We start from the raw sequence: 26494 nt of genomic DNA, 5'->3' as shown, positions 1-26494 counted from the left end.
CAGATTTCCAGGCTTTAAATATGACTGCATTTTGAAACAAAAATATTTTTTCTTATTTCCTGTCTATTTGAACTTTCTCTGCAAGAAAGAGTATCAACAAAGGAGAACACTAATATGATTCTTTGTTTTTTCAGTAATAATCAGTGATACAGTCATACTGGACATCTCAATATACTGTGTATTTTTCTACAGGTGGTTGTGGATGATCTTGGAAACAAAATAGTATATGAATTCCCCATCAATCGTTGGTTTGCCATTGATGAGGATGATGGGAAGATCCAGAGGGACAGTTTAGTTGGAGGAAGCCAGCCCACAGGTGAGGATAAAAATGACAAATTTGTTGTTAAACCTGGAAAAATGGAAACAGTAAATACAGTAACAGCAAAGATGAACATAATAAATATGAAAAAACTAATCAAATATCTGCATCTTGCTTTCAAACAGTTTTCAACATTTTGAAATAATTTCATCTTGCCTGGTCTGAGAAAGCTAATAATTTTTATGTCAGAGTACCACTATTTAGATCTGGGTGATCTTGTTCCTGCTCAGCTCCTCTGAACCTGGATGCCGTGAACCATAGTGACTCACTGGCTTTGCCTCTGATAGCCTAACATGTAACTGTATCCATCAGGTATTGTCTACAATGTCCAGATTGTGACAGGCGATGTCCGAGGCGCAGGGACCAATTCCAAAATTCACATGGTCATGCATGGCACAAAAGGCTTGAAGAATAGTGGCAAGGTAAGGGGAAGATGGGAAAAAGAGAAGAAATGCAATGATAATTACAAGATTAGCTGTGTTTAGTTTTCATTTGTTTTAATTAGAGTAACTAAAGATTTCTTGGTGCAACAAAAACAAGCATTTCAGGTTTTTGTTCAGGTAACGATACATACACACACAAACAGATATAGGAACTGATTCAATTATCCAGTCTTGCATAAAGAGGACTGAACTTATATCTATATTTACACATGCATATACATATATGGAGTCATTCTTATCGTTAGTGTTCCCTAAAATCATAGACAATGAGTTTATTAGTACTGATGATTGGTTTATGTGTTGGCTATATATACAGTCCTGTGCAAAAGTCTTGAGCCAGCCCAACTTTGTGTGTACTCTGTTTCCAAGCAGCCAGGCTTTCTTGAAAAATGCTAATGTGATCTTGGGCGATAGTTCTCCAGACTTTCTGAGGGTCTTTTAAGGCTTTTCTGTTGACATTGGCTGCTTTTTCACTCATCTTTCAGTTCAGTCCTTTTACCTGACCTTTTTTTGTTAAGCCTCTTAACACTGACCTATAAGTCATTCAAGTATGAAAAAAGTAACCTAAATCAAGGGATGAACCAGTATTGTGTCTACACAGACAACTCAGCAAATAATTAATTTTAAATAGTACCTTTAGCACTTAACTTGATCCAGTGTATTTGTTGCATCTATGAAAAATGCCTGAGATAACACAGTTTGACGGCATAAAATAGGATTTTAGCACCACAAGTGTGATTACCAAAGAGCTATCAGGCAAATCTCAGCGGGAGGGGTGGGTGTTTGAGGAAAGTGGAGGACAAAAGAAGAAGTTGCAGGCCTAAAATACTATCCAAAGTCAACTAAGAAAAGGGAAATAGTCCAGCAAAAACCTGAAACAGAAATGCATCTGGACCTTCAGTTGATCCATCGACTGTTCACCGAAGCTTCATCAGAGATGGTGTCCATGGAAAAGTGGCTGTCAAGGAGACATTCTTCTACAAGTGAAACAGGGCAAAAATGAATCCTCCCCAGAACCTGGACTCTACTTTATTGAAGAAGTGTGGGATCTTCATGGGAGTTAAATGAAAGGCAGCCAACATCCAAAGAAGAGCTTTGAAATGTCCTTCAAGAAGCCTGGAAAACTATTCCTGAAGAAAGTTAACTCTGTTTTTGCTTTATATACTGAACTTCCATGCATGTTTACATATGTTTCTATAAATGTCTACAACTGTTTCCCAATTTCTTGGCGATACATAATGAAATGAAGGATTGTTCTAAACATTTGCACAGCACTGAACATTTTGCTTACGTGTAACACAAAGTGCAGAAATCTGCGAGACCTGACACCAGACTCAAATTAAACATATTGGCCCCATTTGGATTTCTTGTTTTTTTCATCCGCAGGTGTTTTTGGAGGGAGGGAAATTTGAGCGAGGCTTGACTGACATCTTTAATGTTGAGATCGCTGCTCTCCTCAGCCCTATGAGCAGAGTCACCATTGGGCATGACAACGGAGGAGTCAGTGCTGGGTGGTACTGCGAGAAGGTACTCTGATAAACGTGCGCACATGCAAATGCTACAGTCTGGTCATTTACTGTGAGTTGGCTCAGCTGAGTCAATGCTTTCCGCAGGTTGTGGTGTACTGTCCATTCACAGGGATAGAGCAGACTTTCCCATGCAGCAAATGGCTGGATGAGAGGGAGGGAGACGGACTGATAGAAAGAGAGCTATATGAGATGGTGTCACTCAGGCAAAAGAGACAGAAGAGTGAGTTGAATGTTAATCATTATAGCTCAATCATGTTTATCAGCTTTTGGCACAATTACACTGAGCAGGCAGTTTGTCTTTATTCTGCTTTGCTTTTAAGTCCAATATCCCTTAAAGAGCTGTAAATGGCCAGTGCAGTTTCTATTCTTTTGGTCCACGAACGCAAGATTCAGGTTTTTTTTCTGTCTCTTTTAACATGTGAAATCAGTATTCCATCACTGCATAGCTTCATGTCCATTCAAAATCATACAACGCTCTTGTTGGCAGCTGTCCATAGAAATCACTTCAGTGTGAGTTTCTTCCCCGAGAGAACATTTTAACAAGCAAAAATGCCATCACAGTGGTTCGACAGACATCTTGAAGCACAACTGGTCTAAAATAATTTGCCACAGACTTCGTCTGGAAACTGGTTCCAAAAGTTTAGAAAACATTTATTTTGACGCTCTCTGGGAAGTACAGAGAAATCGAGCTCCCTCTCAGTCATATTGAAAAACTATATATACACATGTATATAATTTAGTCCTCTTCAGTCAATCACGATTATCTGGATCTCCTCAGAGCACCCATGGTCATTGTGGATTTGGACATCAGACCTGCCCAATGCAGGAACCGATGCCGATATCTCCTTCCAGGTGTACGGAGTGAAGGGCAAGTCAGACGAGGTCAAGCTGGACAACAAAACCGACAATTTTGAACAGGGGCAGGTAGACAGGTTTATGGTAAGTGACATATTATTCAGCTATATTTGCATAAGATGTTAACAAATCCGATTATGAAGCTCATTTCATCTTAACGTCCACTCACAGGTTGAGTTGCCTGATTTGGGAAAATTGACCAAACTCCGTATCTGGCACGAGAAGCGAAATCCTTTTGCTGGATGGCATCTCAGCAAGGTGAGATTTACCAAATCTAATGATCTGTTATCAGTTAAATTAGTTGAGCTTGTGGAGTGCATGTTTTTAATCTGAAACAAAACCATGTTACGGCATTTAAACTTCAACTACTATCTGGACATCTTTTATGTTTCTTCCTTCTAACCCTAGCCAAGCAGGGTCGTAACACACAATTCTGTTGTTCATTAAGGTCTTTGACATTTTTTAATAAACTCAAGTTCAAAGAAAAGTATTTATGTTTCAGTGTCTTCACTGAGCAACTTCATTGTATTTCTAAAATAGGTCAAATAAATATAGATTTTGATGCCAGCAGCACACTCAAAAAAGTTGTTAGAAACACAAAAAAGCACAGAAAGTGTAGAAGTATAAAGTAATACCATTTTTGGAAGATTCAAGGATCAGGAGAGTTATTAATGACAAGTTAGGGTGGTGTAGGGATAGGGTAAAAAAGGGGCATCCAACAAAGCAAGTCCTTGAAGCAAGGATGCATTGTGGTTCAGATCTTTGTACCAAACTCAGTTAAAAGAATGATAGATCAGTCTGGTCCTTCAACATGTACAGAGTTTAATATTGTGACTGTGGGAGTTGGGGGAAATCTAAGTGTGTGTTAAGGCCAATGACAGAAATCATTTTTATGACCGTCACACCCTCAGGCAGAAACTGTAATTCTACCATGATCAATATAGCCCCATAGGCTCGGGAGTACCTTGGAAAACCATTGTCACTCAACACGGAAGCCTAAACCATTACAACCTGAGATGCAACCTGAAACTGTATTGTGCAATAAGGAAGCCATAAATCAACTGAGTTTGCTAGACACAAGCTCATCTCAAATGGACAGGACATTGGACAGGTGTTGTGTTGTCAGATGAATTCAAGTTTCAGCTGCTTTTGGTAAATGCGACTATCCAGGCTGTTATCAGAGAAAGTTGCAAAAGCATCTGTGATGGTATGGGACTGCATCAGTGCCCATCACTGATGCAGTCCCATACCATAGGTGACTTGCATATGTGTGAATGGGTTTGTAGTTTCCTCAGCTTCAGAAATGTATCAAGGCTTAAATAATTAATCAAATATTTGGTGAAATGAATCTACCTATGAAAAATGTTTCATCATAATGTCCGGAGGATTGTTTAGCTCAGTTATTTTAAGCCTTTTATTGTCATAATAATCTAATTTTAATGAGCTTATAAACCTGCTACCTCACATAAGTAAAACAAGTTCTGTCTTTGTTCCTTCAGGTAACTATAATGAAGACTTTAACAAAGGAAAAATACACATTTCCATGTGAGCGTTGGCTGGACATCAATGAAGATGATAATGAAGTCGTGAAGGAGCTTTCTGCCAGTGGTGAACTGATCGCTGAGCCGCTGCCCTGTACGTCCATACATAAGCATTCAGCCAAAGCCAAGATCAGCCAAAAGCTGCTATTCCATACACTGAGAAGTGTATGAATGATTATTGATGATTCATTTTTTCTGTAGTGATCAAATACAGAGTGACGGTCTGTACAGGAACTGTCAGTGGTAGTGGCACAGATGCATCGGTCTTTCTAAATCTGATTGGAGACCAGGGAGACACGGGAGAGCGGCAGCTGGTCAACTGCAAAAACAACATCAACAAGTTTGAGAAAGGAAATGTGGGTACAATCAGGTCTTCTGTGGTCTTCACTTTTTTCAACAGGCATCATACTCTTTGCCCTAACACACTATAGCCAGACACTAATCATTGCTGCTTAATTTATAAATAAGGACATTTTCAGGTATCTGTTCCTGATTTTCTACTATTTGAATCTGCAGATATTCACCTTTTATGGTGATCCAAAATCAAACCTTACTTGAATTTAAGAAAATGTGATATTCATAACCTAAAGTACAGCGCCATAATGTAGCTGTAGTTCAAATGCTGTAAACATACTACACACTGACCAATTACCATATTGGAATCTACTGATTAAAACAAATTGCTCTTGAGCTCACATTTCTGTTTCAAATCTACATTTTGTTACTGTTATGTTTTCACTGCAGTTGGATGAGTTCATTATCGAGGCAGTAGCCATCGGGAAAATCCGCAGGGTGAGGATTGGACACGACAGCAAAGGTGGAGGCTGTGGCTGGTTTCTCCACAAAGTGATTGTAAGAGAGGAAGGACAGGCTGAGGTTCATGCTGTAGAGTTCCCCTGTGACAGGTGCGGTAGTCTCCATGATATCCCAAAAACAAAACATACACTCACTGAGAATGTTATTATGAGTGGAACAGTGAACAGGGCTCCTCGTGCTAATAAAGCAGCCTCAGTCTTTAATGGTATAGATCCAATATCTATGTTGTCATCTTTAATCTAGTGTACACACCCATATCAGATTCTGACTGACAGACAGCTGGAAAAAATGCAGGCTTCATGCACATCCACAATGGCTTAATTCTACAAACCTGAAGTTTACATTCAGTGAACTGAAAAATCATCAGATCAGTCTTCAGATGTCCAGTTTAGCTCATTTTTGCTGAAAATGTTTGAACCTGAAATGGTCCTCTGCTGTTGTGGCCCTTCTGCCATGAGGTTGGAAATGTGGTTTATTCTTCAATGCGAAAATACTGCTGCTGCTGCTGCGTTCAGGGTTATCAGAGACAGGGTGACCTTTAACATCTTAATCCAGCCTGGTCCTTCTCAAATGACTTCTCTCTTTAACAAAGGTGTCCCAGCAAACAAGGGGCATCCCCTTGAACATTTGCAACATTGCTATTTGTTTCCCCACCACAACATTCTCAGAAGGGCTTTGACGGGACTTTATTGACCTCCATAACCAGTTGTTGTTTGTAGGGTGACCAGATGTCCCGAAAAATTTGGGACAGTCCCGAATTCTAAGCTTTTGTCCCGAATCCCGAATCTGGCTGTACTTGTCCCGAAAATTAAACTTATGCCAAATAATTACTTTTTAACCCCAGGTAAAGTACACATCTCAAACTAATGCTACTGCCGTCTGTGCCACCTAGAGGCTGCTTGCTTGCGCAGCCCCAAATGTTAAGTGGCTGCGTGCTGCCCCGGCTACAATGTATCTATTTTGTTATCTTTAGGACATTCTAATTCCATTCCATTGCAACAGTAAGCGCGAACAATGACCGGCACACAATAGCTAGCGAAATGGCAGACGAAGAGCCACACCACCAAGCAAATAAACAAAGCGACAATGCAGGTAAGGCTACAGGTAGGAATGGGAGGGCAAATATTCATGGCTTGCAAATGCATTGACGGATGAATTTAAGGCGTTCTGTGTGCAGGAATGAGTTTGGCGTTTCCCACGGAGGAGAATCTGATGTTATGATGCGTTTTGATGTTTTGTTCGTTCACTTCGTCATGTTAAAAGTTAAAGTTAATTTTAACTTTCATAATAATTTTATGAACCCCGGAATTTTGGACTGTGTACGTTATACCAATACTCTGGAAACTGCCATGATATTACCGGAGTGTGCGTCTTTTATTGCAATTATACCCAATCTACACTAGAACACCGACGACAAAGCATTTTATTACTGTACATGTAAGTCAGCCCACCCGCGCGCGCGCGTGAACATGCACCAAGTGCTGCTTCCAGTGTTCATGCATAAGCTACAAGTGCTCCACCACAGAGAGTTGGTTGTCTGAGTCTTGGAGTGGAACCAACAGTGAGTATTGATGCACTTGGTGTATTTTAGTTGTTTCATGACACTGTGTTGTTCAAGGTTATGTTTAGGCATATATGTAAGTTACGAAAACCGTGCTAACTATGCTAATGCTAATCGCGAAGCATTTCGTTAGCAAGAAGCTAGTTAAGCTGTTATGGCTAATTTAGTTGAGTGTATTTCATGTTATGATTACTTTCCTGTGTGTGCATTCATGTGATAATAGTATGTTAGACATATTTCATTTATCTATACTGTAACATGTTGTGTATTTCTTCTGTTGCAGTTTTACAAATAAAAAATATAACAGAAGATTCAGTAAAGCAACCTCAGTTAAACTACTGGTCTCTCATTTTGTTCGCTATCTGTCAGCCAGGACAGAATAGTAAAATGTTGACCACTCAGCGGGAAAAGGCAACTGAACAGCTGTGAACAGCTCGCAGAAGCATAGCAAGATGAGTGACCACGAAGAACGTCGGTCTCAACTGGAGACAAGGTCTTGAGTATCAGCTTCCCACAAATCCTCCAGAGCTTCAACCCGGACATCAGTCAGCGCCGCTGCAACAAGGGCTAGAGCTAAGGCAGAAGCAGCAAAAATTAAGGTATCCTTTGCAGAAAAGGAGGCAGCCATGATGAAAGAAAAGGCTTCAATAGAGGCAAGTCTTCATGTGTTAAAACAAGAGAAAGAAGCTACTGCAGCATCTAAAGAGGCAGCAATATTCGAAGAAGCAGCAGCAGCAGTCAACTATGTGGAAGAATCCGCTCTTCGTGAGTTACAGGATTTAGCTCTTGAAGATCCAATAAAACGCACCAAAGACTATGTAGAAACGCAGCCATTTGATAAACATGCTCCCCAGGAGTTTCAAGTTGCTATGTCACTTCCACCAATCTTACATCATAAATCAGTGATGACACGACCCTCTAGTAACAAGGCACAAGATTCACTGTATGAGTCATTTAAGGATGAAGACGAGCACAAACCCATTGCTGGTGAAGGCTACACACCTCTAGTCTGGGCGAAAGCCGACTGTTGACTCTGTCAAACAGTCTGGGAAAACCCAAGAGGAATCCGTTTCCATGGAGGGCGGGACCTTACCCAGCAACTTAAATTCATTGGAGTAACGGAGTTCCCTTAACCAATCAGTAATGTTTAGAAATGACGTTGGTTATGCGCCGAGGTTCATGCTTACTCTCGCGAGGCTCTAGCTCGCGAATCACGCTTCCCACATCCGCTTTCATTATACCGGTCCCATTTGATAAATCAAACTTTTCCCACAGCCAGTTGGAAGGAGAGCTACGACATCCTTGCCACTAACAAAATTGACGAGGCATTCCTCTTGCTCTCGTTTTAATTGTGTAATGCTCTCCAGAGTTGAGACAACTTCATGGATAGCTTCTAGCGTTCTTCCGTCGCCATGTTTATTTCCGCTGCGGTTGAACTACAATTATATGGACTACAATGGACTCCGCGCGTGAGTTCTGCGTCACCACTCGCAACTGTTTGCTGATTTGCAAAACACTGAGCGAACCAAGGTAGGGGGATTTGGCCAGACTATGTGCGGAGCCAAAATCTTTGGGCGGAAGTACGTAGGATGGCGTCGCCAGGCTAACACACCTCCCCCTGTCCCGAGTGTATTTTTCCCAAAGCAAGAGTATTCACCTGTGACTCCTGACCCCGAAAATAAATCACCTAGGAAAGGATAAGCTGCTAGGAAAGTGTCTTTCCTAGCAGCTACAAGGGAACTGAACCTATCTGATCAGGAAGAGCTCAACCTTCTGGTCAAATGGCTGGGGCCCGAATCATCAGCTCAAGCCAAGCGGATAAGGTCAGTACATGTTAATAAGCCTAGAGCAGGTGTCTTCATGGTATGGGAGCGTTTGGAGGAAACATACGGAAGCCCGGAGGTGATTGAAAGTGCTCTCCTGGAAAAACTAGATACTTTCCCAGCTATGTTAAACAAAGACACACACAAACTCAGGGAATTAGGTGACTTGTTAAAAGAGCTGGAAGCCGCAAAGGCTGAAGGATTCTTGCCTGGACTCATGTTTCTAGATACGGCAAGAGGTGTGAACCCAATCGAAAAGCTTCCTTTCACCATGCGGGAACGCTGGATCACACAGGGATCCAAGTATAAGAAAGATTATCAAGTCCCTTTCCCGCCGTTCAGCTTTTTTGTCAGCTTTGTATGTTCCCAGGCTAAAACCCGCAATGACCCCAGTTTTGCATTTAACATCTCCTCTACTCCCAGCCAATACAAGTTAGGAAAAGTACCAAAATACTTTCCAAAATCAACTGTGACAGTAAGGAAAACTGAAGTCGCTGCAGCAGTCAGTGTGCCGCAGGTTAACACAGCCATCAGGAAAGATTAACCGGACAAGCAATGTCCTATACATAATAAACCTCACCCGCTGTCAAAATGCCGTGGGTTCCGAGGAAAGCATCTTGATGAGAGGAAGACCTACTTAAAGGAGAATTCAATCTGTTTTCGATGTTGTGCCAGCACCAAGCATATGGCTAAAGATTGCTGGACCACGCTTAAATGCATAGAGTGTGAAAGTGAAAAACATATCTCAGCGTTGCATCCTGGTCCAGCTCCATGGTCGTTTGGTGGGCAGGCTGAACACTCACCTGAGGACAAGCAAAGCGGGGAGAATGAAGACCTTGTACCTCCTATGGTCACCTCCAAATGCACCAAGATATGTGGCGGCGCCCCCAAGCCAAGATCCTGTTCAAAAATCTGCTTGGTTAAGGTTTCCCACGCTGACCATCCAAGTAAGTCTCTCAGAGTGTACGCAGTACTAGATGACCAAAGCAACCGGTCTTTAGTAAACTCAGAGTTCTTCAGTCTATTGGACATTAACAGCAGTGCATCCCCCTACACTCTGAAGACATGCTCCGGCACAATGGAGACTGCAGGGAGGAAAGCGAGTAACATCGTAGTGGAGTCACTTGATGGAAAAACCAAGGTGACACTTCCCACCTTGTTGGAGTGTAACTACCTGCCTGATGACAGATCAGAGATCCCAACTCCTGAGTGCACCCAATATTTTCCTCACCTCAGACCAGTGGCTGATAAGATCCCTCCAATTGACACTAGTGCTCCCATCCTGCTGCTGCTAGGCAGGGATATTTTGAGCTTGCACAAGGTACGTGAACAGCGTAATGGGCCTCACAACTCACCATATGCCCAGCGTCTCTACCTTGTCTGGGTCATAGTTGGGGAGTTATGCTTAGGTGGCGCTCACAAGACAGAGGTAGTCAACGCCTACAAGACGCATGTCCTCCAAAATGGATGCTCCTCTTTCCTTAAGCCATGCACCAATAGCATCCATATAAAGGGGAAGCTTAAAGGTCCAACCCAGTGCAGTCTTCAAACAGCATCTCACACTGAGCAAATATCCCAGGAGACCTGTAAAGATGGTCTGGGGGAAAATGTGTTTCAGAAAACACCTGAAGATGACAAACCAGCCATGTCAGTGGATGACAACAATTTTCTGAGGATAATGGAAAAGGAGGTGCATATGGACAATGAAAACCACTGGGTGGCACCGCTACCTTTTCGTACACCTCGAAAGCCCCTTCTAAATAACAGAGAACAGGCCTCCCAGAGACTCGCCTCTCTCCAGCGCTCATTCAGGAAAAAACCTGAGATGAAAGAGCACTTCTTTGACTTCATGCAGAAGGTCATTGACAACCACCAGGCAGAGCAAGCTCCTCAACTAGAGCCGGGGAAGGAATGTTGGTATTTGCCGACTTTTGGGGTTTACCATCCCCAGAAACCTGGAAAAATAAGAGTCGTTTTTGATTCCAGCGCTGAGTACAAGGGAACGTCATTGAATGATATGCTTCTCAGTGGACCCAACCTCAACAACACGCTAATTGGTGTTCTACTAAGATTCAGAAGGGAGCAAATAGCTGTCACAGCCGATGTAGAACAGATGTTCTATGGGTTCAAGGTCAGAGAGGACCACCGAAATTTCCTTCGGTTTCTGTGGTACAAAGATAATGATCCAGACAAGGAGATCGTTGATTACTGGATGACTGTGCACGTGTTCGGGAACAGCCCATCCCCAGCTGTAGCAACATATGGGCTAAGGAAAGCTGCAGAACAGGGAGACACTGAACATGGTACAGACGCAAGGCATTTCATCTTCAGAAATTTTTATGTCGACGATGGACTCGCCTCAGTGGCCAAGGAGGTTGAAGCTATCAATCTGCTGCAGCGAACCAAGGCTCTGCTAGCTGAATCTAACTTAAGACTTCACAAGATAGCTTCCAATAGCTCAAAGGTCATGGAGGCTTTTCCTATGGAAGAACGATCAAGTGACTTTAAGGATCTAGATTTGGGAGCAGACCCCTTGCCCCTCCAGAGAAGTTTGGGTTTAAGCTGGGAACTCCAGACAGACAGTTTCACCTTCAGAGTGGCAAGAGATGTTAAACCATTTACTCGAAGAGGCATGCTGTCCACAGTAAATAGTCTTTATGATCCCCTTGGATTCGCTTCCCCCATCACAGTGCAAGGCAAAGCATTGGTGAGAGACGTTTCTTCAGAGCAGTATGAGTGGGACACGCCTCTCCCACCAGAGAAAGAGACACAGTGGAAAGCATGGACCAACTCCTTAATGGAGCTAGAACAGGTTTGCATTCAGAGAGCATACGTTCCAGTCTCCATGTCATGTTGTAAATGGACAGAACTATGTGTTTTTGCAGATGCTTCGACCATGGCTATAGCTGCTGTAGCCTTCCTGCGTGTCTTGGATTCAGATGGAAAATGGCATGTAGGGTTTGTGATGGGAAAGTCAAAGCTAGCTCTTTACCCCATGAACACTGTACCTCGCCTGGAGTTGTGCGCAGCAGTCTTGGCAGTTGAGCTGGCAGAAGTGATCCAATCTGAAATGGATATTGAGCTGCAAGCAGTCCAGCTCTTCACAGATAGTCGCATCGTGCTGGGCTACATCCACAACAGTTCACGAAGGTTTTATACCTATGTAGCCAACCGAGTAGCTCGTATTCGAAGCTCTACTGAACCAAAACAGTGGCAGTATGTGTTGACTGACCAAAACCCAGCAGACCAGGGAACCAGGCCAATTCCAGCAGCTTACCTGTCCTCATCCAGTTGGTTGCTTGGCCCCCCTTTTCTCAGGCAGTTAAACCAAGGTCAAGATGATGAAGCAGAACCATTTGAGCTTGTAAACCCAGACAAAGACAAAGACGTTCGGGCCGAAGTCACCTCTCTTTTAACCAAGGTCACAGATCATTCTCTTGGATCCACAAGATTTGAACGCTTCTCTACTTGGAAGAGTCTAGTAAGAGGTGTGGCATTTCTCATTCATGTAGTCAAGTCATTCTCAAGAGAGGCTAAGACTGAAAGTTGTAAGGGATGGCATCAATGCAATCAGCTGCTCAGCACAGAGCGTTCTCAAACGAAGATGGATATCTTCAAGGCTGTGCAGGAGGATGTGTATTAAGAGGAGCTGAAATGCTTAACTCAAGGTACCAAAGTGCGTTGCCAAAGTCTCTTGCGAAGCTGGATCCCTTCATTGACAAGAGCGGATTGATTAGAGTTGGAGGTCGGATAAACAGGGCAGATTTGGAAGACCAAGAGAAACATCCACTCATCCTACCAGCTGGCCATCATGTAACCACTCTTGTGGTCCGACACTATCATGATAAAGTAGCCCACCAAGGTCGCCACTTCACAGAGGGTGCATTGCGCACCGCTGGTGTCTGGATAGTAGGAGGGAGGAGACTTGTCTCTGGCATCATATTCAAATGTGTCATCTGTAAGAAGTTAAGAGGCAAGAGAGAAGTTCAAAAGATGTCTGATCTGCCGGCTGACAGGCTGGCAATGGACCCGCCTTTTACTCATGTCGGGCTAGACGTTTTCGGTCCATGGAGTGTCAACACTCGACGGACATGAGGTGGAGCTGCTGAGAGCAAGAGGTGGGCGGTCATTTTTGCTTGTTTAAGTACAAGAGTTGTGCACCTTGAAGTTATTGAAACCATGTCAACCTCGAGTTTCATCAACGCCTTGAGGCGCTTTCTATCCATACGTGGACCTGTCAAACACCTAAGGTCAGACAGAGGAACAAATTTCATCGGTGCTGGCAGAGAACTTAAAGTTAACACAGACGATTCTGAGATCAAGAACTACCTGCAAGAGCAGGGATGTACATGGGCCTTTAATGGTCCCCATTCCTCACACATTGGAGGAGCTTGGGAGAGACTTATAGGAGTGGCAAGACGCATCCTGGATGGACTGCTAGTAAAGGATGGTGCTACCAGACTGTCTCATGAAGTGCTATCAACCTTGATGGCCGAGGTTATGGCCATTATGAACGCTCGACCACTGGTTCCAGTCTCATACGATGCAGAGATACCTGAAATGCTCCCACCTGCCACCCTGCTCACCCAGAAGGCGAGTATTACTTCTGCACCTCTAGGAGACTTTGAATTGGACCATCTGTGCAAGGTGCAATGGTGCCAGGTCCAGAGCTTGGCAGACTCCTTCTGGAAAAGGTGGAGATTGGAGTACCTGGCAACACTTCAACCACGGAGGAAATGGACCTCAGAGAAGCCTGACCTCCAGGAAGGGGACATTGTTTTGATAAAGGACGTTCAAGCGAAACGCAACGAGTGGCCTCTTGGACGGATATTTAAGGCCATTGCCAGCTCAGACTGCAAAGTCCGTAAGGTCGTAGTGAAGATTCTTAGTCAAGGGGTAATTAAAGAGTATCTTAGACCCATCAGTGATGTTGTTTTACTTATGCCACAGAAGAAAGAGTAAACAGTGGTATAACAATTGTATACCAAGCGGGGAGTGTTCTGACTCCTGTCTGTGACTGGGAAAGTTAAGTTTCCCCCTGGTGGTGATTTTCGGTTATTGCAGCATTGATTACCGGCTGCTTCCAGTGTTCATGCATAAGCTACAAGTGCTCCACCACAGAGAGTTGGTTGTCTGAGCCTTGGAGTGGAACCAACAGTGAGTATTGATGTACTTGGTGTATTTTAGTTGTTTCATGACACTGTGTTGTTCAAGGTTATGTTTAGGCATATATTTAAGTTACGAAAGCCGTGCTCACTATGCTAATGCTAATCGCGAAGCATTTCGTTAGCAAGAAGCTAGTTAAGCTGTTATGGCTAATTTAGTTGAGTGTATTTCATGTTATGATTACTTTCCTGTGTGTGCATTCATGTGATAATAGTATGTTAGACATATTTCATTTATCTATACTGTAACATGTTGTGTATTTCTTCTGTTGCAGTTTTACAAATAAAAAATATAACAGAAGATTCAGTAAAGCAACCGCAGTTAAACTACTGGTCTCTCATTTTGTTCGCTATCTGTCAGCCAGGACAGAATATTCCCTTTTCGCCCCCCGATAAAATCAGGGAACGTAGACAAACATTTGTTTGTGTGTTCATGTGTGCATACACAAAATCACACACTGTAACAATGTTTTTTTCAGTAGATTTGCATGGAAATACAAATAACAAAACCATTTTCCGTATAAGATGGCAACATTTTTGTTTGCTGCTCGATGGGATGCTTATTGTTTTTTTGACATCATTCTTGGTCAACTCTAGTCACAATGCTGTGACTAAAGATCCCAGCAGATTAGGAATTTCAGAAACACAAACCAGACCATCTGACATTAACAATCGTGCCATGGTAAACAGTCACTGTTCTCACTTTCCCATTTCAGACATCCCAAGTTCCAAAAACTCATTTCAGGGAGATCTCCTCTCCTCTCCACCCCACCGCCGCCGCCGCCCTCTGACAAGCAATCGCCCTGGACGCTCGTTGAACAGAGCGTCGCTTTGGACAGACAGGTTTCACAAGCAACCTCTCCCCACACCACTCTCTCTCTTGTGCCTGCGCAGTCGAAAGGCGCAAGGTGCACGAGTTATTTTATTGCCTGCACGCTCTCAATCGCACTGAGAAAAAAAAAAAAAAAAACTCCCTCGAATAGTCTAAAATCCGGGATATTTTATCCGACTCGCGGGCATCCGTGATTAACTATCAATATCAGGGAGACTCCCGGACCTTCCGGGAGACTTGGGATGTCTGCCATTTGATGTTAATATTAGATGAAGCTCTTGACCTTTATCTGTGATATTTTATGCAGCCGCATGAATGGGTGATTAGACAATTACATGAATAAGCAAGTGTTCTGAATAAAGTGTTCTGTAAGTGCATAGTAAATAGTTGATACAGCTGCGGATGTGTTTATGTAGCAGATGAGAGATTGTTCCCTGAATGTTCTGTGCAGGTGGCTGGACCGCAATGAGGATGATGGACAGATCGTTAGAGAATTAGTGCCCTTCTCAGATGGACAGCGTCTTTACAGTAAGTTAGTAACTAGAGTTTAATTTAGCATTTATATTTCCTTCTGGTCCTTATATTTGTATCTGTGTGTGTGTGTGTGTGTGTCAGATGTCAGTTATTATATCGCAGTCAAGACAGGTGACATCCCTGGAGGCAGCTCAGACTCCAATGTGCTTGTCAAGCTCTATGGAGAGAAAGGCGACACCAGTAAGATGATGCTGGTGGTCTCTGCCAATAACCTCGGGAACTACTTTGAGACCGGCCGCGTTGACATCTTCACTGTGGAAACCTTTGACATTGGACAGGTTCTTCCATTCATTGTTAACAGTACTATGAAAATCTTTACACATTTATAAAGCAACTATACAGATTTCTTGTCATAAGTGTGAGGCTTCATTTGTTAACGTAAAGGATAAAAAAAAAATCCTAAATAATTTTGGTATTGTCTGTTTTATTGTGAACTTTCAGGAACGTTGTGTAGAGTATCTTTTACTTAATAAACACACACAATGCATTCTGTTTTACCCTATACCAGATCAACCGTCTGCTGATTGGTCACACCAACAAAGGCATGCGTGCTGGCTGGTTTTTGGATAGTGTTCAGATTATAGCCCCAGTCCATGGAAAGAATTACATGTTCCCCAGTCACCGCTGGCTGTGCAAGGATGAAGCTGACGGGAAAGTGGAGGTGGAGATTTACCCAAGCGAGATCCTGGACATGGAACCATGTAGGTGACACGCGCACAGTCACATAATTTGATGAAAAGAGTAATGAAAACAGAATATCTGGACTAAAAGCCTGTAGCTTCTATTCAATCTCAAGAACATTTAAATTCAAGTGTAGTCATTTTTAGTCAAACACCCAAACTTACACAATAGATAAAGTCAGCAAAGTCAGTCAATTTGTGTAGGTATTCCTCATGAATCCTTTTCCTGAATTTTTCATATCACCACCACTGCTACGTTGACTTTTCTGGAACCAAAAGCGACCATATTTGGACAAGAGGGTGGAGCTAAGTGATTCTTGAGAGCTGATTGGACAAAAAGGCCTTCTTTGAGGGCTTATGTCTTTATATTTCAGATTATATAAATATTCTCAGAAGGACTACCAGCACATTAATCAGTAGGAGTGAGTCTAGATAATGAGACCATCACAACTCATGGGGAAAAAAAATGACTGACTGGGCATTTCATGATTGAAGTTGTGTTTATTATTCTAAAGTACAAATGTTTTGGAACCAGCAGCACTTTAAGGCTCTTCAGTATTGTCCTCTGACAGTGGATGGCTTTATCCATTATTTACACAGTCTATGATTTCACCAGAGTTGATTGAAAATGTTGAACGGTGCTTGTTCAGGTCTCTGGAGCTGACTTGGGGCAGCCTTCCAAACTTCTGTTTTAACTGGAATCATTTTGATATGCAGGAGAGCCACAGTGAGCCATTTCATGGGAACTGTGAAACTCACATCCTAATGATGTAAAAGTTAAAGTTTGAATCTAAGTATACAATTTTAAAACCTTATCCTTGTAGTATTTTTTTTTATTCTGTGTCATTTTAATTGCCATCACTAACTGTTGAGCACATTGTAGTTAGAAATATATGTAATCAGTAACATTACTCCTTACAAAAAGTCTTAGGGGTGTTCTTTGACTCTCATCAATCTCCATTTTCCAGTGATTAACTACGAGATAACAGTAGTAACTGGAGATGTGACATTTTCTGGCACCAATGCCAAAGTCTTCATCCAGATCTATGGGGATAAGGGGAAGACGGAGGTTATCACACTCGAAAATAGATCCAACAACTTTGAGCGGAACAAGACCGAAATCTTTAAGGTATCAATTCTAGATTGTATGCTTTAAGTGGCTCCATATTGCTTGAGCAGTTTAATCTAACCTCCAAAGAAAGAGATGTTTAGTTTTGAGTAATGCTTTACAGACAGAAGCCAAAGATGTGGGGAAAATCTTCAAAATACGCATCGGGCACGATGGTTCTGGGATCGGATCCGGCTGGTTCCTGGAAACAGTGGACGTCAAACATCTAATCATGGCTTTGGTTCCCAAAGAAAAGAAAAAGGATGACAAGAAAAAGAAAAAGAAAAAGAAGAAAGATGAGGAGGATGAGGATGAAGAGAGAGGAGAGGAGATGCAGGAAGTGGTGCTGGCTTATCATTTTCCCTGTTCGCGCTGGCTGGCTGGGGGAGAGGAAGATGGAGAGCTGGTGGTGGAGCTGCTGCCCGAGGGTGCAGAAGACCTCGAAGGTACAAAATCAATAAAGTTTCTTGTTGAAGATCCGTAGGAAATTAACATATGAGTGCCAAGCTTCAGATATCTGAGTTCATGCAAATGACAGGATTCAAATGTCCTGGCAGCTGAGCAGCCATAGAACTAAAAGTATCGTACTCAGTGTACCGCTCAATGAAAAATGTGGCAAAATCATACATTTTTGTTTCACCCACAGCTTAATGGAGTTGCTTTTTAGGAACTTCTAGATGCAAATGCATCTGAATAACTCATATACAGTTCTATTTCCTCATGCATGAACATTGCCATTCACCTATATTCAAAGTGTAACACAAACAATATTTGAAAAAAACGACTGCAGACTTTCTTTAAATCTTTCCCTTGTTTTGGAGTACATTAAAGTTAGAATTCTAAATGTTTTGAATGTACTTTTGACACTGTTTACTTTCTGGGGGCAGCTGACATTACCTGTGACTGCCTTGTCATTAAGAGCATCTGTATAGAAATTTGCATTACACTGATGAAATCCACCACCTCTGCACTGAATTCCAATGAGTCTTACTTGCTTTATGTAGTCACAGGAACATGCAGGCTGAAATTCATGTGTACACCGTGGTGTTTTTGGACATTCAGAATGGAAATTTTAAGGCTTCTATCTTTAAAACAAGGGAGAATGAAAGTCTGAAGTCTCTTGAGAGGAAACAGATTTAGAATTTTCTTCTCTGCGTGTGTGAACTGCCTTTGTCAGAGCTAATAGCCCTGATACTTTGGGTAAATATGATCAATCTATTTAAGTTGTTGGTGTTTTAAAACACATATCCCACAATTTTTTAACCCATTTTTGTCAGTAAGCACCCAGCTGTTTTCATTATTCTCTTTGCTGCAAGACTTTTTAGAGCAGCTGCTGCCTTTTAACAATGAGACAGAAAGTTAGTTCATCTTCAGCTGTATTCACTCTGATTAGGGCACAGAAGAACAAGACGAACAACAAAATAAACCAAAAAATACAATATAATATTTGCTGATGAGTTTTTTTTTTTTTTTTTTGTGCTATAATTTTACCATTAACAGAGTATCAATGCAGAGTAAAAAAAAAAATTGAAACCGGGGTAAAACTGAAGCACTGATCTTTGGACCCATGGTGCCTCTCCTATGGATCAATCTTAGATGAAACCACTTGGAAAAAAAGCCTGGTTATTAAGTTCAATACTGATTGTAAATTAAATGTGGTTGAAAATACTTTCTTCAAAAACCTATTTTCAAAGATCAAACCCTTTTTAAAATTTGGTGATTTTGTTGCTTTAATCACATTCCAACTGGGCAATTGTAATACTGGGTTAACTCACACCCCACAACGGCCGCCGCCGGCCGGCATGAAAATACACGTCTTACTACGGGAAAATGATGTTGCTGAACTGTAACTACACACTTCACTAGTTCACAACATTTAAATGAACAGATTGTTGTATTAAAATATATATGTTTGTATTCAATTATTTCGAGATATTGTCATGTTTTTGAGGGATTTATCTTGGCCGCAGTTGAGACTGATATGAGAGCGGAGGTTCTGCGTTTGGGTGCAGCTTCACTAGCCGGCTAATTGTGCTATCTACTGTAGTTATGTTTGATATTGGTTCGCAGTATGCCAAGTATTACTTTGTAGCTACCAGCTTCGTTCATTATCACTCGATTACCTCAGCCACTCAATTCAAGAAAATCAAGATCAAGAAAATGACAGCTCCGAAAAGACCGCGGATGTTTACCTGGCAATTTGCACCGGTTCGCAATTGTCCGACTCCGATTTCAGTGACACTAACGTAAGTTGTAAATGTGATTTAGATAGATATACAACCTAAATTTGAGACGTAGTGGCCAACCTTGTCACCTACAGCCGTTTTGATTAGCCATACTAACTCCAGCTTATTTATCGTTAGTTATTTGCGAGCTTGCCGGTCAGTGTCCTTCAACAGAGCATACTACACGACTACATCTACACCAGACTACACCTAAACTAAGAGATAATAAAGCAAAGATGATGATGATCATTACCTTATCTGTTGGTTACCATTGAAGATCCCAAAATAGTAGTAATAGTAGTAGTAATTTCCAAATCCAAGTCCTTCCTTATTGTAGCGATGTAATCCAGTGACAGTGCTAGCAAGAGCAACTCGAAACGCTGAACTCCGGAGAGGAAATGTCAAACGAAACTTTAGATTTTTTTTTTAAAGTCTAACTCCTTGTTTGCTACTGGTAATCTAACTACCTGCCTGGTATAAGTAGCCTACACATATTTCCCGGTTTATGTAAGGCGCCTATCAACAAACATTTCAAGTGATGTCGTGCCTGATTATAATGCGAGAATTTCAAACCGGACCTGTCATCATCATTCGTCCACCGAGTGATAGCCCCAGCATTTAGGTTGCCAGAGTTAGACTACGATCAACTCGATCTTATAAATGTAATTGTGCAAACGTATTTGAAATACTTAATACATTTTGTGGAAAATTGTTTGTGGTAGTCTTGTCATGGTACTGTAGTGAAGTTCTGAAGTGGGCCCAAACTTTTTTCCTCTGAGGAAGGTTACCAAATAGCTGCCCCTATTTCTCTGCATTATCGTCTATAATAATAATAACAACAATAATTTAGTTTTAGATAGCGCTTTTCAAGATACCCAAGGTCGCTTTACATTACGTGTGTGTGTGTGTGTGTGTGTGTGTGTGTGTGTGTGTGTGTGTGTGTGTGTGTGTGTGTGTGTGTGTGTGTGTGTGTGTGTGTGTGTGTGTGCGTGTGTGTGCGTGTGTGTGTATGGCAGGCGTGACGGGGTAAATTACACTGAATTTCAATTAAAAAAAATTTCCTTACATTCACTTTACTCTCATTTTATTATTACTGAGGTCGTTCAGAATCACCTGAGATGTTAATATGTTATGCAAAATAATACTTAAATATGCCTACAGTACTATAACTATCCATTTCAAATTAAAAAGAGGAGTGAATATTTGTTCAGTCTCAAAATATCCTTTTTGATACAGTTCAATGGTCGTCTATGAAATACATGAATGAATAATTCCTAATGGATCACATATCATTTGAAAGAGCCATTTCCAATCTTTAAATAGAAAGAAACGTACAATGAACACTTGTCATTAGTTTTCAAGTTATTCTTGGTTATTTGAAATGTTTCTCAAATTGCCCATTTCTTTCGGAATTCTCAGGAATCTGGAGCATTGTTGTAAAATTCTGTTGGGGTCTAGATGGTTAACTAATGTAAACCCCGTCTCCATCTAACGGCTGGAGCTGGTCCACAATGCTGCAGCTTGTTTTCAATACAAACAGAGAAGCATGAACACGTCCGACCTGTACTTGCGTCCTTCAGTGGCTCCCCATATGTTTTAGGGTTTTAAGGTTTAATTGTTGGCTTGTAAATCACTTGTCCAACAATGTCCAACTCTCGCAGTCAAACGTGTATTCTATATCAATCACATCGACCAATAATTTGCTTTTAGTTGCCCTGGGGTCTATGCTGGAACACAGAGGACATTGGCCGTTTGCTGTCATAGCCCCTATGTTTTAGGCTGGCTCTAACACTTCCTGTATTTAAATCTCCTCTTAAAACAATTTTTTATTCCTTGGACTTTAATTCAGTATGATTTTTTTTGTGATTATTTGATCACTTTTTAAACTTTGTCCATTTCTTTTCGTGCTGCCTTATTTTCTGTCTTTAATTTCCATCAAGTATGTTAAGTTGTGCTCTATATAATTTGCAATATATTTAAATCTTTTGAGGAAACATTTATATATTTGTCAGTGTTGATGGTGTGATTTACATGGTTTGATTTGACGCAGTTTTCTGGTCGACATATGCAACAGGTTCAAGAGGTTTAGTAATTCATCCCTTGCTTTGTCTGACAGTCAACACCTATGAAGTGTGTGTCTTCACTGGTGACATGCTGGGAGCGGGGACAGATGCCAACGTCTTCATTAATATTTATGGGGAAAACGGAGACACAGGGGAGCGCTTCCTGAGGAATTCTGACAACCTCAACAAATTTGAACAAGCGCAGGTATGATGGATTGAACGAAGTTTTCGCAACAATGTTTTAGATTAGTATGATTTCTTCATACATGAAACTGGAAAAATTCTGTGAAGCTTACCAAATTGTGGTTCATAAAAAAGATTTACGCCACACCCTGTCCATCAAGCAATATTCTTACAGTGTACATTCATTTTTATTAAGGCTGCACTCTTTTACACAGTTTACCAGATGGGTACCACGCTGAAAATTAGCCATAAGTTACTCAAAGATCCAAGCACTTCCAGGTAACATGAGCATTGCACTGAGGTGTGGATGGGAGTGTATTCTGGTAGAATTACAATCTGCCGGTTCTCTCAGCTGTGACTGAGAGAAGCTCTATAGAACCCACTGAGTCATTGAACCTGTCCTACTTTTACTCATTACTTTATCCACTCCTGTGAATTATTCATCTCTCCATTACAAACAGCTCTTTCGGAATACAAAACTAGGTCCCACACACAATTAGGTTTTGTCAGGGATTGTGACTTAAAAGTCAGCCCATTAAAACAACATGTTAATGGGCTGTGCAAAGCTCATGTTTGCTTGTAATATTTCCGGACTGTCATTCAGCTCTAATAAAATCCCGATTGAAATAACTTAAAGCTGCCGACGGCAGGTTTTCAAAATTCCAAGTCTAAAGTCGGAAAATTCGAACTGATACAACTTTCAGGTCCCTCCCCCTCTGTGGACGAGGTTGTGCACGTGAGTTCACACCAGCGGGCTCGATAGCAGCGTGCGCACAAGCTGTGATTGACAAGTAGCGATTCCTCCCCCCTAACGTGATTGGTTAAAAACAGCCGAGAGCGGTCGATTTTTGCAAGCACGATTACAGGCTTTAGAGGGAGCTACAGAATTCGGGATTTTTCCTAAACAGCCTATTTAATATTCTACTTCCAGAATCACATGACAGTTCAAGCTAATATGACTGAAAAAAAGTTGCCGACGGCACCTTTAAAGACAACGTCTGTGCAGTGAATTTGGCTATAATTACATAAACAATAATCCCCCACAGAGAAAGTTAGAAGCGGCAGAAAGCCATGAAAATGTTCCCACGTAGGGAATCAATAGCTTCAGAATAACTATTCACCCAACCATGTCTGGAGATCCTTTTTGTCAAATGTTTTGATTTCTCTGCGTTACACAAAAGTCGTACTTTTTCATCCGCTCCATTAGTCACACAAGTCACTTCATATCATACAAAACATATCATTAGCCACAATGAAACGCAGCCAAAGAATCGCTAAAAGTCCATCCCAGCATTTCCTCACTGTCTTCCCTTCATGCAAGTAAATTAAAGCAAAAACTCTGCTGGCTGTATTCTGCAGGAAGATGTTTTCATCGTGACATCTGTTGATTTGGGCCCTTTGAAGAAGCTGCGAATCCGTCATGACAACACTCACACTCACTCATCCTGGTACCTTGATCGAGTTGAGATAGTGGACACGAAGGATGATACCACGTAGGTGCAACAGATGCAGAGCATGGGAGTTACTTGGTTATTCTGTTACAGAAGACGAAAGATATAACTGTACACTTTATAGATGAATAATTTTGTGTAATTGCACAACTGATGGTGATGAGCTAATAAAGGTATTTCTCGGCTGTGTAGATACTATTTCCCTTGTAACCGCTGGCTCGCAGTGGACGAAGATGATGGACAGATAGCAAGAGAGTTGGTTCCTGTGGATGAGGCCTTCATGAGGCAGGATGAGGATGAGGAGGGGACAGGCGCCACTCTGGGACTCGAGCAGAAATGTAATGAAGCTGGCTCATGTCTTTGCGGAGAGACAACATAAAAAGATGGCCTGTTTAAGAAAAACACATGTAATATCCTGAGGAGGAATTCCTTTTTTTCCTTTTTTCTGACTTGTTAAATTTATCTTGCAGCCATGTCAACTACATATACTCTTAAAATAAAAACTGGAGACAAGAAGTATGCGGGAACCGATGCCAACGTCTTTGCCCTCCTCTTTGGTGAAAATGATGACACAGGTGCGTCAGATACCTCCTGCTATCACTGTGGCACTCAGATGTTGTTTGTTCTTGTCTAAATGACAGTCTGAATGTTACCCACAGGGATCATCAACCTAAAGGCTTGCAAAAACTATAAGAACAAGTTTGAACGTGGGATGATCAATGAGTTCACTGTGGAGGCCGTGGACTTGGGCGACCTGGACAAGCTGCGAATCGGACATGACGACTCAGGTGATGGAAGCAAAGGCTCTACAAAGCAGAGCATAAAGATGTTACTGACATAAGAAGCACACTGTATGAAACCACATGAATGTTTCTTTTTTTCTTTTTTCTGGAAACAGGAAGTTCATCTGGTTGGTTTTTGGACTGGGTTGAGATTGACGCTCCCTCGCAGGGTCAGAGACTGCGTTTCCCATGTGGCCGTTGGTTGGATAAAGAAGAGGATGATGGTGCAATTGTGAGGGATCTCTATCCCGCAGAGTTACAGACCGAACTCTATACTCCATGTGAGTGAGCAGACGTGGAAGAACTGCTCAAATAAGTATAAGTAGTAGAGCACTGTTTATAAAATCTATTGGAGGCTCTCTGTCAGAGTCAGAGTTTGACCAGGAATGTGTTTACTTTTAAATGTTATCGCCGTAGAACTCTTCTTGACTTACACATTAAATAGTCTAACTAGAGGCACTAAAGTAGTCACTAAAATTGTTACATTCAAGTAAGAACTATTTTAAAATAATTGCTTTGATTAGTTACAAGCAGAGCTGCATGGTGGTGTGGTATCACAGCGAGAGGGTTCCAGGTTGCCACCATATAAACCTTCTGTTCCATTTTTCAGTTGCGCCTTATGAGATAAAGATATTCACCAGTGATGAGTTTGCTGCGGGATCAGATGCAGATGTGTTCATAGTCTTGTATGGACAAAAGGGGTTGTGCACACAGCAGAAACATCTGTGTGTCAACAATAGAGAGCGAAGGCTGTACTTCGAGAGAGGAGCCGAGGACATGTTTATTGTGGAGGTGAGCATTGGGATTTGGGCTGTAGACTTTTTCAAACGTTCAAACGTAGACTTTTTCAAAGTTTTTAGACAATAAGATGTGTTTTACACAGCTGGAGGACATTGGTGATATTATAGAGAAAATCAGGATTGGACACGACAACAGGGGCACCAACCCGGGCTGGCACCTTGATAGAGTGGAGATCAGGCAACAGCTCCGAAAAGGAAAGGTAGTAAAAATCCCGTAGTTCCTGAATGTTCATCATTAATATTATCGTTTTCTGAACACTCGTTAAGTTATTAACAAATGAAAAATTTAGCATATTTCGGGCAAACACCAGTCAAAGTCAGATATACTGTCCTTACATTGGCAGGGTTCAGAGACAACCATTTTCCCATGTGAGTGCTGGCTGGCCAAGTCTGAAGATGATGGGGAGACTGTGAGGGAGCTGGTGCCCTCAAGCATCATCACACAGAAACTCCTTAGGGATGGGACACTGAGGTCAACTGAAATTGAGGTGGAGGACGCACTAGAGAGTAGGTTTTACTCAGATTTCAGTGGTGTTTGAGGGTTGAAATGTACTCAAAGTTTTCTGTACAACACTGCACTACTGGTGGTCATTTTTTTGCCACTTAATGCTGTTTCTCCACTGCCTTTCAGATAGACAGACTGTAGCTTTAACAATGCTACATTATAGTCACCATATTTCAAATTACACTTTGAGTACTGTGTACTGAAACTGATCATCAGTATTTTTCCATAGACAGTGTACAAAATGACAGAGCAAAAACAATAGACAGAACAGTTTGCAGTCATTCACCAACTGAGAGCTATCGCTTGAATCTGCTGCTGCACCACAGAGCTTTAAAATGAATTTCAGCTCACACTTCAGGCTGCAGCACGCAGCTCTTTTCAGTGAGATTGCAAACACAGTCAGAGACGAGCTGGTGAATACAGAGGATCATTTAGCAGCTGAAAAGAAAGATGTTTCCCTCAGAAAGAACTGGGAAGAAACTTTACATCTGTTGGATGTATAAATACTCAGCCATGGCCTTTAAAACAGCAACAGATTTTCTAAGATAGCAGTGTAAAAGCAGGAATAGCACCAGGAGCATTTACATCTTTCTGAAAAGAGTGTGTACACAGCAAATTACGTTTTTTTTTCCTTTAGTCCAACTCTTGTCTGTTGATGTGAAGGATACATCACTAGAAAATACCACTGCTCACCATGGGGTCTAAGTTGTCTTAATTTTGCAGTTCATCTACTAAAGCTGGGCTTTATCTCGATTACAGCTCACACGTACAAGGTGTCTGTGCGGACAGGTGATATGTACAGAGCTGGGACCGATGCCAATGTTTTTCTCACCATTTACGGAGACCTGGGAGACACAGGAGAACGCAAACTCGCCAAATCAGAGAACAACCGTAACAAATTTGAGAGAGGAGAAGTATGTGAGAAAAGTTGGAATACACTATGACGCGGCACTTTTGGTGCCTACAGATATCAAGATCATTGGAGTTATCTTTGCTTTTAGGTGGACAAGTTCTCTATTGAGGCCGTTGACCTGGGACAGGTATTTAAGATTCACATTCGCCATGACAATTCTATGGTGGGGGCCGATTGGTACCTGGACCAGGTGGAGGTGCTGGATGTGGATACAGAAGAAGTTTACATGTTCCTGTGTGAGCGCTGGCTGTCAAAGAAGAAAGAGGACAAACAAATAGAGAGGACCTTCTTTGTCAAGGTTTGTTCAACTTTGACTGTGGTTAACAGGAAAGCCCGGGTACTTTGTATCTTGCATTTGTTTTCCAA

The 26494-nt window shown here is 41.8% G+C and overlaps 1 protein-coding gene across 1 annotated transcript in view; it reads left to right on the top strand.

Moving 5' to 3' along the window:
- loxhd1b (lipoxygenase homology PLAT domains 1b) overlaps positions 1–26494 on the top strand; it is a 40445-nt gene that overhangs the window by 5243 nt on the left and 8708 nt on the right. The window contains 25 exon segments of the mRNA XM_075467690.1: positions 193–316; positions 632–741; positions 2149–2289; positions 2376–2511; positions 3070–3230; positions 3318–3404; positions 4646–4781; positions 4889–5043; positions 5432–5592; positions 15336–15412; positions 15500–15696; positions 15927–16119; positions 17067–17227; positions 17331–17652; positions 21548–21699; positions 23037–23170; positions 23321–23466; positions 23599–23703; positions 23788–23916; positions 24027–24191; positions 24521–24702; positions 24794–24910; positions 25055–25217; positions 25975–26129; positions 26217–26426. Coding sequence (XP_075323805.1) covers positions 193–316; positions 632–741; positions 2149–2289; positions 2376–2511; positions 3070–3230; positions 3318–3404; positions 4646–4781; positions 4889–5043; positions 5432–5592; positions 15336–15412; positions 15500–15696; positions 15927–16119; positions 17067–17227; positions 17331–17652; positions 21548–21699; positions 23037–23170; positions 23321–23466; positions 23599–23703; positions 23788–23916; positions 24027–24191; positions 24521–24702; positions 24794–24910; positions 25055–25217; positions 25975–26129; positions 26217–26426 — 3819 coding nt within the window.

This window comes from Odontesthes bonariensis, chromosome 6 (assembly GCF_027942865.1).
Source record: "Odontesthes bonariensis isolate fOdoBon6 chromosome 6, fOdoBon6.hap1, whole genome shotgun sequence".
Lineage (NCBI taxonomy): Eukaryota > Metazoa > Chordata > Actinopteri > Atheriniformes > Atherinopsidae > Odontesthes > Odontesthes bonariensis.
Note: the sequence above shows the minus strand (reverse complement) of the source record. Positions and strands in the feature narration are given on the sequence as shown.